This window comes from Maylandia zebra, linkage group LG3, assembly GCF_041146795.1.
Source record: "Maylandia zebra isolate NMK-2024a linkage group LG3, Mzebra_GT3a, whole genome shotgun sequence".
Classification (NCBI taxonomy): Eukaryota; Metazoa; Chordata; class Actinopteri; order Cichliformes; family Cichlidae; genus Maylandia; species Maylandia zebra.
Window position 1 is genome coordinate 24043178 of NC_135169.1, and position 14370 is coordinate 24057547.

At 42.5% G+C, this 14370-nt stretch overlaps 1 protein-coding gene across 1 annotated transcript; it reads right to left on the minus strand.

Moving 5' to 3' along the window:
- Window positions 1-548: 548 nt before the first annotated feature.
- LOC101464032 (uncharacterized) lies at window positions 549-14103 on the minus strand. Its single transcript, XM_004575525.5, has 2 exons — window positions 13613-14103; window positions 549-3249 (listed from the first exon to the last, which is right to left on the minus strand). Exon 2 carries the CDS (start codon window positions 3238-3240, stop codon window positions 1834-1836), a length of 1407 nt encoding a protein of 468 aa, XP_004575582.1. The 5' UTR covers window positions 3241-3249; window positions 13613-14103; the 3' UTR covers window positions 549-1833.
- Window positions 14104-14370: the final 267 nt, after the last annotated feature.

Below are 14370 nucleotides of genomic sequence, written 5' to 3' on the forward strand. Positions count from 1 at the left end.
TTGCATATAATTATATTTATCCACAAATACTTAATGGTAGGTACACTACAACAAAGGGATTATGTTCATCTGCATGTAGCGTTTTCAGTGTGAGAATAGATAAAGGGATAGAAAGTCATTTTCTTACAGAGAACAAAGAAATTACTATACTGACATAACTTTTAAGTAATGTATAAGTAAGTTCACAGAAAATAAGAAAGATACATCATATCTTTTATATATCTAAATACTTATAGGATACACTTAATTTTACACATACTTCCCAGTTAAAATGACACAAATTGATGAAATACAATAATATTTGCAATACAACATAAAAATTACAGGTTTCATTTTCTCTTCATGCAGCTAAACCGACTCATCATTTTTAGGACAACAGAGACCATTTAAAACACATTTCACATGGGCAAGTTACAACAGAAACAGCACAGCATTTACTTCACTAATTATCTCATGATGAACAGCCAAGTAAACATCAACAGGCCTTTCAGATTGACCAAGAACGTAGTCTGTGCAGACGTTTTGCTTCTCCTTGTGATCACATGATGGTAATGTTTGGTCTGCAAGTTCACAGATGTTTGCACAGAACAGATAAAGTCAACATTTTTTGCATTATATTAACATGACAACCTTTTCCTCAATTCAATCTTTACTGAACAGTAAATTTTTATTATGTGTACATAGATTTCTAAGCCTTGCTGCATCAGTGGCCTCTTAATGACTTTAATTTAGGTTTCTAGTAAAGAGCCATTAGATTTATGAAACAACAATCAGGAGTTTCTGAAAGGACTCTGCTGCTCTTTATTAAACAGTTTGATTAAAAATTAGAACATGTAAGAAAGTAACATGAACAATTCAAAGAAAGTCTTCTTACATGCTGGATGCCAAAAGGACCCCCTGATGTCCCTCTGTGGGGCGATACTCCCACTAGGTTTATATCTGGGACTCTCCACCATTTGACCTTAGAACTGAAGAAGCTTCTCGGATGAGAGGTGAAATGTCTTCAAGTAACTTAAAGAAGTCCAGACGCTTTTCTTTGCAAGCTCCTTTGACTATGATGACCTGGATGACTGAGAACCTTCACAGACAAAAGGACATGTTCCACCACATGGAGAAACTACATACTACAGCAAGAATAAAGCTACAGCACTTTTTCTAATTGTTAACCCTCCTATCCTTCACTGCAAGCAATTCATGTTAGAATACTTACAGATTTAAGTACTGTTACAATCAATATGTACATCCTACTAAAACATTTTTTATGGCAAAGGTAAAAGTCGCAAGACCTTTTCATTCTGCCTGGTAGCTCCATCTTCATCATCCTTTGCCAAGTGTCCTTTGACCACTGTTACACCTGTCTCCCTCTCATTTACACACATGTATTCTTTCTTGCCTCTGATGACAATTATTAAAGCTGAATTCTGTGAAGCCTGATCTCAAGCTTTCGAAGTTTGACCTAGCATTCAGCAGATTTGTTCAGATCCTCTGTGCTTCTCACCGTCTCCAAAAGGACACACAGTATGGGTTTGCTGATCCTTAATACGTTTGTGTTATGGATAAAAGACTTTCCATACTCCTCATATTTCAGCGGTTTAATAGTTGGTGAGATTGGGATTTTTCTTTTAGATGACAAAACCTAGCAAAAGAATGTCAACACTATGCACAATGACAGTGTTTAACTCCAGCATAGATAAGCTTATGCAAATTTAAGAATCTAATCTGAGTAAAACTTTCTACACTGATGACAAACGCTTTAATTCCATTATGAATAATCTGATGCTTTTTAAATATATTGACACAAGTAAAAACCTTTCAGCACTGACGATATAAAAACTATTTAACTTCAGTGTGGATTAGTTCATGATGTTTTAAAGTATCTATGCGACCGAAAGCCTTTCCACACTGACCACAGACAAATGGTTTAGTACCAGTGTGAATGAGTTTATGTTTTTTTAAAACCCAAATGTCAGGAAAAGCCTTTCCACAAAGATCACAGACAAATGGTTTAACACCAGTGTGGACGAGCTGATGAGTTTTTAAAACCCTCATGTAAGTAAAAGCCTTTCCACATTGACCACAGACAAATAGTTTAGTGCCATTGTGGACGAGCTGATGTTCTTTCAAGGAACTCCTGTGACTAAAAGAATTCCCACACTGATCACAGTTGAATGGTTTAACTCCAGTGTGGATGAGCTGATGTCTTTTTAAGGTGCCATTCTGAGCAAAACACTTTCCACACTGATCACAGCTGAATGCTTTGACTCTAGTGTGGGTGAGCTGATGTTTTTTTAAGTTGCCATTCTGATTAAAACACTTTCCACACTGATCACAACTGAATGCTTTAAATCCAGTGTGGATGAGCTGATGTTTTTTTAAGCTGCCATCCTGAGTAAAAAACTTTCCACACAGATCACAGCGAAATGCTTTAAATCCAGTGTGGGTGAGCTGATGTTTTTTTAAGCTGCCATTAACAGTAAAAGCCATTCCACACTGATCACAACAAAATGGTTTAAATCCAGTGTGGATGAGCTGATGTTGTTTTAAGCTGCCATTATGAGAAAAAGCCTTTCCACACTGATCACAGCTGAATGGTTTAATGCCAGTGTGGGTGAGCTGATGTTGTTTTAAGCTGCTATTACGAGTAAAAGCCATTCCACACTGATCACAGACAAATGACTTAATTCCAGCATGGATGAGTCGATGACGTTTTAAACTCTCCTTATGAGCAAAAGCGTTTCCACACTGATCACAGATAAATGGTTTAGCACCAGTGTGGATGAGGCCATGAGTTTTTAAACTATCCACGTGAGCAAAAGTCTTGCCACACTGATCACAGACAAATGGTTTAGCACCAGTGTGAATGTGCTGATGTTTTTTTAAGGCACACTTATAAGTAAAAGCCTTTTCACAATGATCACAGACAAATCGTTTAATGCCAGTGTGGATGAGTTGATGACGTTTCAAACCCTTCATGTAAGTAAAAGACTTTCCACACTGATCACAGCTGAATGCTTTAACTCCAGTGTGGATGAGCTGATGTTTTTTTAAGCTGTTTTTCTGAGTAAAAGACTTTTCACAGTGATCACAGGTAAACCTGTCCCCAGTGTCAGTGCGCCGGCATCTTCTGGGTAGCTTCATAGTAGTAAAAGTCTTTTCCATGGGGATCACAACTGGCCCATCTGTATTAGCTGGTGTTGGGTGATTTTTGTTGAGGTCATCAATGTGCCGAGGTTTCACCATGCTTTCCCCCTTTTGTATAATGACAAAGAACCAAAACATTACGTTAACATAACAACAACGTTATGAAACTACGAAACCTACAAAAAGTACAGATGATACATTGTGTAATTCAGATCATGCGCATCCCCATGAGTAAAAAAAACAAAAAAAATATTATGTATATACATATACACACACACACACACACACACACACACACAAATAAACTCAAAAGTACAGTTTTTAAATTTAATGTTGCTGAAACAACAAAGTAATAAAACAGAGGGTTGTGCGGTCAGCTGAGCACACCATCCGCTCCAAGCTCCCTGACCTGCACTCAATCTACAGCAGGCGGTGCTGGACCAAGGCCAGGAAGATCGTGAAGGACCTCAGCCATCCCAACAACAGACTGTTCTCTCTGTTGAGGTCAGGAAAGCGATTCCGCTCCCTGAAGACCAACACAGAGAGACTGAGGAGGAGCTTCTTCCCGCAGGCGATACGGTCTCTCAATCACACCACCACACAGTACTGACCCACACATATGGTTCTTACACACACACTGGACTTTCTGGACTTTGTTTTTGCACAACACTGGTCACTATATTCTTCATTTCCGGTTAATACTTGTACAGCTGCTGTTATTGTGTATATATTTATTTATATTTATATTTCTTCATACATTCTTATATAGTTCTATATTGTGTATTGTGTATTTTGTTGTACAGTTATTTTATTTTCAACTTTAATTTATATATTTATCTTTATCTTATTCTTCCCAGTTAAATTTAACCTTCATTCTAATTTGTGTTGTACAGTTATTTCATTTTTAACCTTAATTTATATTTTATTCCTTCCTAGTTAAATTTACCCTTTTTAATTTTTCATATTTATTTCCTATCTTATTCATAGCCTTTTCCTTTTTTGTTTTCTTTAGGTCACGAGCAGTTGTCCAAGCATTTCACTACATATCGTACTGTGTATGACTGTGTACGTGACAAATAAAATTTGAATTTGAATTATTTAATAAAAAATAAATCTATCTGCTCGAGAAATCACTCATCTTTGGAAAAGAGAGTTTATTACAGAGAAATGGCATTTTCCAAAATAAAAGCTATACTATACGCTTCTTCTTGGCTATATTCTCAGCAGCATATTAAACATATCAGGTCCCCATAAGGAGAATCATGTGCTAACGGCTGTCTAAATGACTCAGGTAAAGTTTGTAGCATGCATGCCTGTTGTTTTTGTCTGCTTCCACTTGTCTTTGCACTAGGATGATGTCGGCGTAAATGTGCAGTCATATTCGTTGTGTTCCCACTAGTGCTGTCAGCATTAATCTCATTGAAATGACCTTAACGCCACAACACGGCAAATCTCCGTTAACGAGCTACCGCGGATCGCCCCGTGCGTGGGGCTGGACGGCCAACATGTTAACGAGCTAACTGCGCTAACACACTAGCTCCCACCAATGTAATTGAGCATTGCGTGGCACATCCAACATACTGTTTTACTTTTGTCCATGATGCGCTTACCTTCAGGGTCATACCTCACATAAAAACCAAAATAGTTCCAAACGCCAGATCTGAATGAGGGTGGGGGACATTTGCCATCTTTCAAGGAGAGCTTAACTTCTGTCTCGCTAGCTTGCCCTGTGCTCAGTGAATCTGCGTTCGACTACTGAGCCTAGGCTGCACTGTCAATCGCAGATCCACTGAGCGCTCAACACAGACAGCATCGTCAGAAGAAAAGTTGATGAAATAAATTACAATTTTTGTATTGTTCGATACATATGCGTACGGAACCAAAAGCGCTGTATCGAACGGTTCAATATCAATACAAGTATTGTTGCACCCCTAATAAATATACACACACACACACACACACACACAATATGTCACATATTGACAGTGGTTTTTTTGCTTTCACTTTGCAATCGCGCGAACTGTGTATAGAGGTATTCTTGCCAATTCCTTTCTGTGTCCCGCTCATGTATTGACCCATGTGCCTGTTCATCTTAGCCGATATGATGCCTGACAGGAGCTTCCATGTAGTACTGAGGCAGGTTATTGGTCGGTAGTTGGAGGGGACCGGTCCCTTCTTGGGGTCCTTGGGGATCAGGACCGTTCGGCCTTCAGTTAGCCATTCCGGGTGTCTCTCGTTAACTAGCAGCTGGTTCATTTGTGCTGCCAGACGCTCGTGGAGTGCAGTCAGCTTCTTCAGCCAGTAGGCGTGAACCATGTCGGGCCCTGGTGCTGTCCAACTCTTCATACTGGAGACCCTTTCTTGGATATCTGCCACTGTGATGGTTACTGGACCCTGTTCAGGGAGGTCGCTGTGGTCTGCCCTCAGATCCACTAGCCACTGAGCATTGCCGTTATGGGTTGCATCCTTCGCCCATATGCTCTTCCAGTATTGCTCCGTCTCCAGCCTTGGTGGTGCTGTTCTCTTATTGTTCCCTTGCCACTGAGAGTACACCTTTGCTAGTTCTGTGGAGAACAGCTGGTTTATTCTCCTGCCTTCTATCTCTCTGGTGTACCTCCTCAAGCGGCTGGCCAAGGCTGTGAGTCTTTGCTTGGCAGTTTCCAAGGCCTCAGGTATGGACAGCTTGCTGTATTTCTTAGGCACCTTATTTGTCGCACCTTTCTGCAACTCTGTTAGTTGGCTAACCTCCCTCCGTGCTACTTTGATCTTGCCCTCTAGCCTCCTTCTCCATGGAGGGTACTGCCCCTTGTGGCTGTTCAACTTGTAGCCAAGCATCTCACTGATCACTGCTGCCGTATTGTAGATCAGCTTGTTAGTGTCGGTAATCGTGGTTGTAGGTATTGCCCGTAGTGCTGCATTAACATCATCTAGCAGACCTTCTGAGGGTACTTCACGTAATCTTGGTAACTGGCTACGGGGGATCCAGGTTTCAAGCTTGGCCATGATCCTATTTTTCAGGTCAGTTCCTCTCGCACTCAACGATCCTTCTCCTATCGCACTTGGGGCTATGTGCCCAATCTCTCCCCCCTGACCTGGCGTCCTGACTCCTCCTTGCCGTAGCATTTGTACGAGTTGATTGACGAGTTGTACCTCGTCAATCTCTAGCTGTGAGAGCAGTCCCTTCTTTTGAATGTTGGAACACTGAGCTACTAGTTGTTTCGCCGTCATTGTGGATGTTGGGTATTGAAGAATCCATAGGTCCCTCATCCTATTCATGTAGCCCCTTCCGCCGGGGTTACTTGCGTAGTAGCATTCCAACAACGCCCTGTTTTCGTCCCTTGCCCACCGATGCCTTCTTGTTCCAGTAGCCCACTTTTCGTCAGGGTGCCCTGGTTCCTCGACACCTGACGCGGACCTTGTTGATCCGGGCGACGTCCGAGCCGGCATGCCTTCATATTTATCTGTCTCGCTCATGTCTGCGGTAGGCTTGCTTAGCATAGGGGGTCTAGCCTTAGGACCCTTACTGGATACAGACGCCCCAGGCAGGAATCGAACTTGCGATCCTCTGTTCCAAAGGCGTGTAGTTTAACCACTACGCTATCCAGCTGGCTACGGATACCGACTACGGAACGGAGCAGTTGTCAGCCACCTCCTGTACATGGATGACATCAAGCTGTATGCCAAGAGTGAACGAGACATCGATTCACTGATCCACACTACCAGGCTATACAGCAATGACATTGGAATGTCGTTCGGACTGGAGAAGTGTAGTCGGATGGTAACAAAGAGAGGGAAGGTAGTCAGAACTGAGGGGATTGAACTACCAGAAGGCAACATTGCAGACATAGAGGACAGTTACAAGTACCTGGGGATCCCGCAGGCAAATGGGAACCATGAAGAGGCTGCTAGAAAGGCTGCAACCACCAAGTACCTGCAGAGGGTCAGGCAAGTCCTGAGGAGTCAGCTGAATGGTAAGAACAAGATCCGGGCCATCAACACGTACGCCCTGCCCGTGATCAGGTACCCTGCTGGGGTAATAGGCTGGCCAAAGGAGGAGATAGAAGCCACTGACATAAAGACAAGAAAGCTCCTGACCATGCATGGAGGGTTTCACCCCAAGTCCAGCACCCTGAGGCTGTACGCTAAGCGGAAGGAAGGGGGCCGGGGACTGGTGAGTGTCAGCACCACAGTCCAGGATGAGACAAGGAACATCCAAGAATACATTGGGAAGATGGCCCCAACTGACCGAGTGCTCAGTGAATACCTCAGGCAGCAGAAACCCAAGAAAGAGGAGGGAGACGAGGAACCATCATGGAAGGACAGGCCCCTGCACGGTATGTACCACCGGCAGATAGAGGAGGTGGCTGATATCCAGAAATCCTACCAGTGGCTGGACAAAGCTGGACTGAAAGACAGCACAGAGGCACTAATCATGGCAGCACAAGAACAAGCTCTGAGTACAAGATCCATAGAGGCTGGGGTCTATCACACCAGGCAAGACCCCAGGTGCAGGCTGTGTAAAGATGCCCCAGAGACAATCCAGCACATAACAGCAGGGTGCAAGATGCTAGCAGGCAAGGCATACATGGAACGCCATAACCAAGTGGCCGGCATAGTGTACAGGAACATCTGTGCCGAGTATAACCTAGAAGTCCCGAGGTCAAAATGGGAGATGCCCCCAAGGGTGGTGGAGAATGACCGAGCTAAGATCCTGTGGGACTTCCAGATACAGACGGACAAAATGGTGGTGGCTAACCAACCGGACATAGTGGTGGTAGACAAACAGAAGAAGACGGCCGTAGTGATCGATGTAGCGGTTCCGAATGACAGCAATATCAGGAAGAAGGAACACGAGAAGCTGGAGAAATACCAAGGGCTCAGAGAAGAGCTCGAGAGGATGTGGAGGGTGAAGGTAACGGTGGTCCCCGTGGTAATCGGAGCACTAGGTGCGGTGACTCCCAAGCTAGGCGAGTGGCTCCAGCAGATCCGGGGAATAACATCGGAGATCTCTGTCCAGAAGAGCGCAGTCCTGGGAACAGCTAAGATACTGCGCAGGACCCTCAAGCTCCCAGGCCTCTGGTAGAGGACCCGAGCTTGAAGGATAAACCGCCCGCAGGGGCGTGCTGGGTGTTTTTTATATATATATACTTTGCTGGACGATATATTCGTTTTCTCTAAGTCACTAGAGGAGCATCAGACCCATATACGGGCAGTGCTGCAGAGCCTCCTCGAGAATATGTTTTTGTAAAGGCAGAAAAGTGTGAGTTTCATGCTAAAACTATTGCTTTTCTGGGGTATGTGTTATTAGGAGTGCAGTTGAAGACGGACCCTGCAAAAGTGAGAGCAGTCACGGAATGGCCTGTTCCAAGTAGAGCAGGGCGATATGACCAAAAATATTTATCACGATATACATTTGAAAATTTGCGATAACGATATAACTGATGATATAATTGACACAAGACAAAATACTTTTGTCTTTACAGACTGAACCTGACTGGGCACTGGGCCACCTGTTCCTGAGGCCGCCCGGTCCATGGTGCCAGACCTCCTTCCCCCCGCCCGGCTGATTGAGCACCTGAATCAAGGACCTTGTACTTCCTGTGTCTACACCTCGCCCGCGAACAGTAAGGCAAACGACTGTCATGCTTTTCCCGGACATTTTCCCCAAGCTTTATCACTAAAACCACTCTCCTCTTGTTGCAGCGTGCAGAGACTCCCAGTGCATTTCCCGCAGCCTGTGCCTTTCCTCTATGCTCACGAGAATGGACTTTCTATGAAGATTTAAGTTTGCCAATTATTCATTAGAAAGCTAGTCATTGTTTCAAGTTTGGTTCCCAAGCAGACAGGAAAACCTTAGTCCATTATTTCGTGACTCATATCTACACGTTTTTGCTTTTTGAAAATGAAATAAAGTTTTGTTTGTTTTTTCCCGTTTACGGGGTGTATGTGTGGGTCCCACATTTGAGTCCTCCAGTTAACTGGCCTGGGCCGTGACAACAGAAATGTGAGATGGTTGAGAATTTACACCTGTGTACTGTTATACTTTAGATAGCAAGGAGCAGAAAGCTGAGTTTATTCAACTCCCCGGACAAAGCTTGTGTTGCAAAACTGAAGCCTAAACCCTCCAATTTCACAGCCGTTCGCTTCACCTACACACAGCTGGACTCGCCCCACTTAAAACACGAAGGCCAGGTCCTCAGGAGGATGCAGTCTCTGACTTTAAGCATGCCTGTGTCAAGTGTTCAGGAACCAGAACGCACTCATGAGAAGTATGTTTCTTAGAACAAGAAGGACAAGGGATGAGAACAGGAGACTGTTGGAATGCTACTGTGCAAGTAATCCTGGTAGAAGGGGTATCATGAAGAGGCTGTGGGACCTATGGAGTCTTCTGACACCAAACATTTAGACCAGAGGTTACAAACAGGTCGGCCGCAGTGGACCTGGACTGGACTGCTAGAGCAGAAAGTTATGTTTTAATACATGACAGGGCTCTTCTGGATAGAGACCCTGGTCAGGAGTCAAAGTCCCAATCTGAAATACCAAAGGAATCTTTATTTCCACTTTCTTAAAATTTCTGATATATACCTTTACATACATTACCATTCAAATGTTTTTGTGATTGATTGCAATTCAAGTCTTTCAAGTCCAATGATTAGCTTAAAATTGTACAAAGGTAAGTGTTGAACTGCTAGAGGTTTAAAATAATAATAGGGCTGGGTATCGTCACTAATTTCTATAGCTGACTCGATTCTGATTTACAAGCTCCCTATTCAGCTTTTATTTATTTTATTTTATTTAACACAGTAGCTTGCAAAAGTATTCGGCCCCCCTCTGCACATCACTCTGAACACACCAAACTGTCAAATATGGTGAATCATGCTCTGGACATCAGCGGGGACAGGGAAGCTGGTCAGAGTTGATGGGAAGATGGATGGAGCGAAATACAGGGCAATCTTGGAAGAAAACCTCTTGGAGTCTGCAAAAGACTTGAGACTGGGGTGGAGGTTCACCTTCCAGCAGGACAACGACCCTAAACATAAAGCCAGGGCAACAATGGAACGGTTTAAAACAAAACATATCCATGTGTTAGAATGACCCAGTCAAAGTCCAGATCTAAATCCAATCGAGAATCTGTGGCAAGATCTGAAAACTGCTGTTCACAAACGCTGTCCATCTAATCTGACTGAGCAAAGAAGAATGGGCAAGAATTTCAGTCTCTAGATGTGCAAAGCTGGTAGAGACATACCCTAAAAGACTGGCAGCTGTAATTGCAGCAAAAGGTGGTTCTGGCAAGTATTGACTCAGGGGGCTGATTAATTATGCAAACCCCACTTTTCAGTTATGTATTTGTAAAAAATGTTTGGAATCATGTATGATTTTTGTTCCACTTCTCAGGTGTACACCACTTTGTGTTGGTCTTTCACGTGGAATTCCAATAACATTGATTCATGTTTGTGGCTGTAATGAGACAAAATGTGGAAAAGTTCAAGAGGGCCAAATACTTTTGCAAGCCACTGTATCTATTATACGTTCAGCCCCAGTTTAAGTTTCATGCTTTCCGCCCCCCCCGTTTCAGACTTTATAATGTGTGTGTATGGGACGGAATGTTGGAGGTTAGAGTGAGACAGCTCAACTACTAGAGTGGGAAAAGGGGGAAATTTTATGTTAAAATCTTCTCTTTAAACTGCGTGTCCGCAGTGTCTGTACAATAGTGGTGGAGATTTTATTTTTGCCACCTTATATGAAGTACCGATGTTTCTCACTGCACTGGCTGAGCTGCTCCTCCATTAGACTCCATTCCCAGTTGCCTGTGACAGCAAACATCTTCATTTTTCTATTCAGTGAGATTTATTGTAGGGCATTGTTTTTCAACCGTTTTTGAGTCGCGGCACATTTTATAGGTTAAAAATATCCAGTGGCACACCACCTACCAAACTTGCTCCAAAATGACACATTGTACCTTCATACAGTACATATAATGGCAAGTTAGTCTCTCAGTTTGTTTATACTCACTCAGTGTGAAACCTGGGCTAGTCTAGATGAACATAAAGATGATATTCTGGCAGGAATTGAAGAAAAGCATACATGAAGTTCTTCCTTAACAGTTCTTAATCTCTCTCTGTTTTTAGTTTTTATAGCAGCCATGCTCGAAAAGCTTTGCTCACATAGATATGTTGTAGAAAATGGGAGCAATGTCAAAATGGCTCTGTTTGCAAGAATGGGGAACTCCTGGGCAGCAGTCAACCAAAAACTGTCCAAAGATAGATCAGCAAAGCTCAGCTTTAAACCACGGTGTTGTCTCAGTTCAGTTAATTCCTCCTGCTCCTGCAAAGTCATATCCTTTCTGAAAACTGCTGCTGAGCTATATGGGCCCCTTACCCAGTCAAGGCATTCAGTGGAGACTGAGGGGAAATAATTGGACAAAAATTCAAACGTACTGCTCTGCTGTCACTTCCAACATAAATGAAGACAGAAAACTAAACAGCAGTGACGTTTGTAGGGTTACTGAAGTTGGGCTAGGTGGTATATAATGACGTGCTACGTGATCGCTAGCGACACGGCTATGTTAGCATAACATAAACAGTGAAGCTCCAGGATGAAAGCTACCATTTTTCCACTCAATAAAAGTTAACGTGAAGGTTCCTGATGGTTAGAGACAAATGCAATCGCACGGACCAAACTTCAGTCAGGAGAACAACTGACATAATCCATCCACAATATGAGATTAGGGTTATTAATATACTGCAACAACATGGGAATAGAGCAGCTGTGATAGAATACAGCATTAATGAATCAATGGTACAGAAGTGGAGGAAGCAAGAAGAATGAGTTGAGTAGTTTGATTTATCTGACTGCTTTGTTTAGCTTAATGTGTCTTATAGGCCTAATCCCGTGCACCTTATGTTCAGAAAAATACATATTTGACTTTTTTTATTTGGCACACTGCAGTTTAATGTTGCAAAGCACCTCTTTTAACTTCAGTGGATATTATACATGGTTATGCTCAGGATATGTCAGCCCATTTCTACTGGAAATGCCTTTTGGTTAAACTTTCAGCAAGGAATTTGCATTTGCACTGTTACATTTTTATATAGCTTTATAGCACATAAAAAAAACAGCTTCTTGCTTAAGTGAAAATGAATGGATGGTGTTTTTTTTGCGCTAGTAAAGTTGTGGAGTTGTATTTTGTCTCGCATCAATTGTATTGTCAATTATATTGTTATCGCAAATTTTCAAATATATATCGTGATAAATATTTTTGGCCATATCGCCCTGCTCTACTTGTAGTAATTATTAAATTGTATTTTTGGACCAATTGTGTGCCGCGGCACAGTGGTTAGGAAACACTGTTGTAGAGCACTGCTGCAGAGCGTTGTATTGTATGGCATTATTGTGCCTCATAGAGTCAGTAACAACTAGGGCTGGGCCATATCATACCGTTCATACGGCACACTTAAAATCAATCCTTTGATTTTTCTGATAATCGACAGTGCCCCTTATAATACTGTGTGCCTTATGTATGAATTCTGGTTGTGTTTACTGACCTCAAAATGATTTTATGTGGTACACAGCGCTCGAAAATCTGTCAAATGTTTTAGTATGACTTTGCTAAGCTACGAACCCGCACCGCTTGATGGATTGTCGGAGCATTACGGCTATCGTAGGCAGGAGCCTCGCAGTGTGATACATACTGTGCTTCAACATAATATTACCGTATTGTGTGTGTATAACCTCTTTTTAAGTAAAAAAAAAAAAAACCCAAACGTACAGCTTATTGCACCAGCATGCATCTGCTCTTATATAATTATCATTAGTTTACAGCTTTAAGCTTTTAAGGTGCTAACTAAAAATAAAGACAAGATAATATAAATTTTAATGAAATTTGCAGATTGTTTTGGTGAAGTTGAATAAACTCCGTCGTCTGCTCCTTGCTATTTAAAATATAACAGGACACCGGAGTATATTCTTGAGCATCTCAAACTTAAGATAATCAGTTGTCTGCTTGATGTTTATTCAGAGTAATAAGAGTAATATTAAAACTAACTAGCTGCCGCCATTGTTGAAAATTGAGTACGGCCGCGCTATGAATTCTGGGACACAGCTTCTTCTTCTTCTGGGTTTAACGGCAGCTGACATCCTTGTGCATGCAGTGCTGCCATCTTCTGTTTCAGTCCGTTATTACACTCTTAAATCCTACTACTTATTCCTGCGAGGCGTCGACTATTAAATTGGATTAGTCCACGATCATGACTAGTCGACTAATCTTGGCAGCCCTACTTCATATGAAGGAAAACAAATAGGTGAACACAAATGATTAAAATAAATAAGGTGCTGAATTGCTGGAAACTCCAGTCAGACAAAATGACAGGGGCCGAACAGAACATACAGACGAAAACAAAATTAGCTAAGAGAGAGAAACCCTGTAGACAGTTATAGAGTTAGGCAACCAATATAATTATAATGTACTCACCCTCGATCCCCTCTGATTCAAACTAAAGATCCACGCGCGGAGAAGGAGGCAAGCGGGGCTTTGCAGTTGGACTAGGACTGGTAGAGACAGTGGGCTCACTGACCTCCACTCCCCAGCATGTTACTCCCGTCAATCACCACGAAGGCAAGTTATTTGTTTACAGGTGATTTATTCCAAACTGACCGACAGGATGACTTGGCGTTGTCACCGAGAGGCCAAGTAGATATACCTTGCAGAGACCAAGCTGCGTGAGCTACGAGAGCGTATATCTTTCCAATCAAGCATCAGAAACAGAAACTTGATCTGCCGGAGACCAGAGGGCGAGCAGTAAGGAAGCTCAGCACAGCCACACGATCTTTGCTTTAGCCGACTTGAAAAAAATATAAAAGTCCCCGTGGAAGATAAAAGTACGATCCACCGTGTTCTAAGCCTACTTTCTGCTCTGTGGATGATTACTTCTTCTTTATGTGTGATGGCGGTTGGCAAACAACGTTTCTGGTGCATTACCGCCACCAACTGGAACAGAACAATGAAACATGTTTTACTGTCTCGTTGAAAACAAAAGTCTAATTTCCCTGCACCATGGCTGTGTCCCACTCCAGCTATGGCGTTATTTTTGTGCCATTATTCTGAGCGCATGTTAAAAAAAATTGCAGGTGCAAGTGTTGCATTTTGAGAAGAAATTTATTTTGAGTGAAGAAAAACCTAAATTTGAGTGAACTAAATTCATTGCTGCGTGCAAAAAATGTATTTCAGTG

Excerpts from the sequence above, each read along its gene's own strand:
- LOC101464032 (XM_004575525.5), bottom strand. The coding sequence starts at position 3,240 with ATGGTGAAACCTCGGCACATTGATGACCTCAACAAAAATCACCCAACA.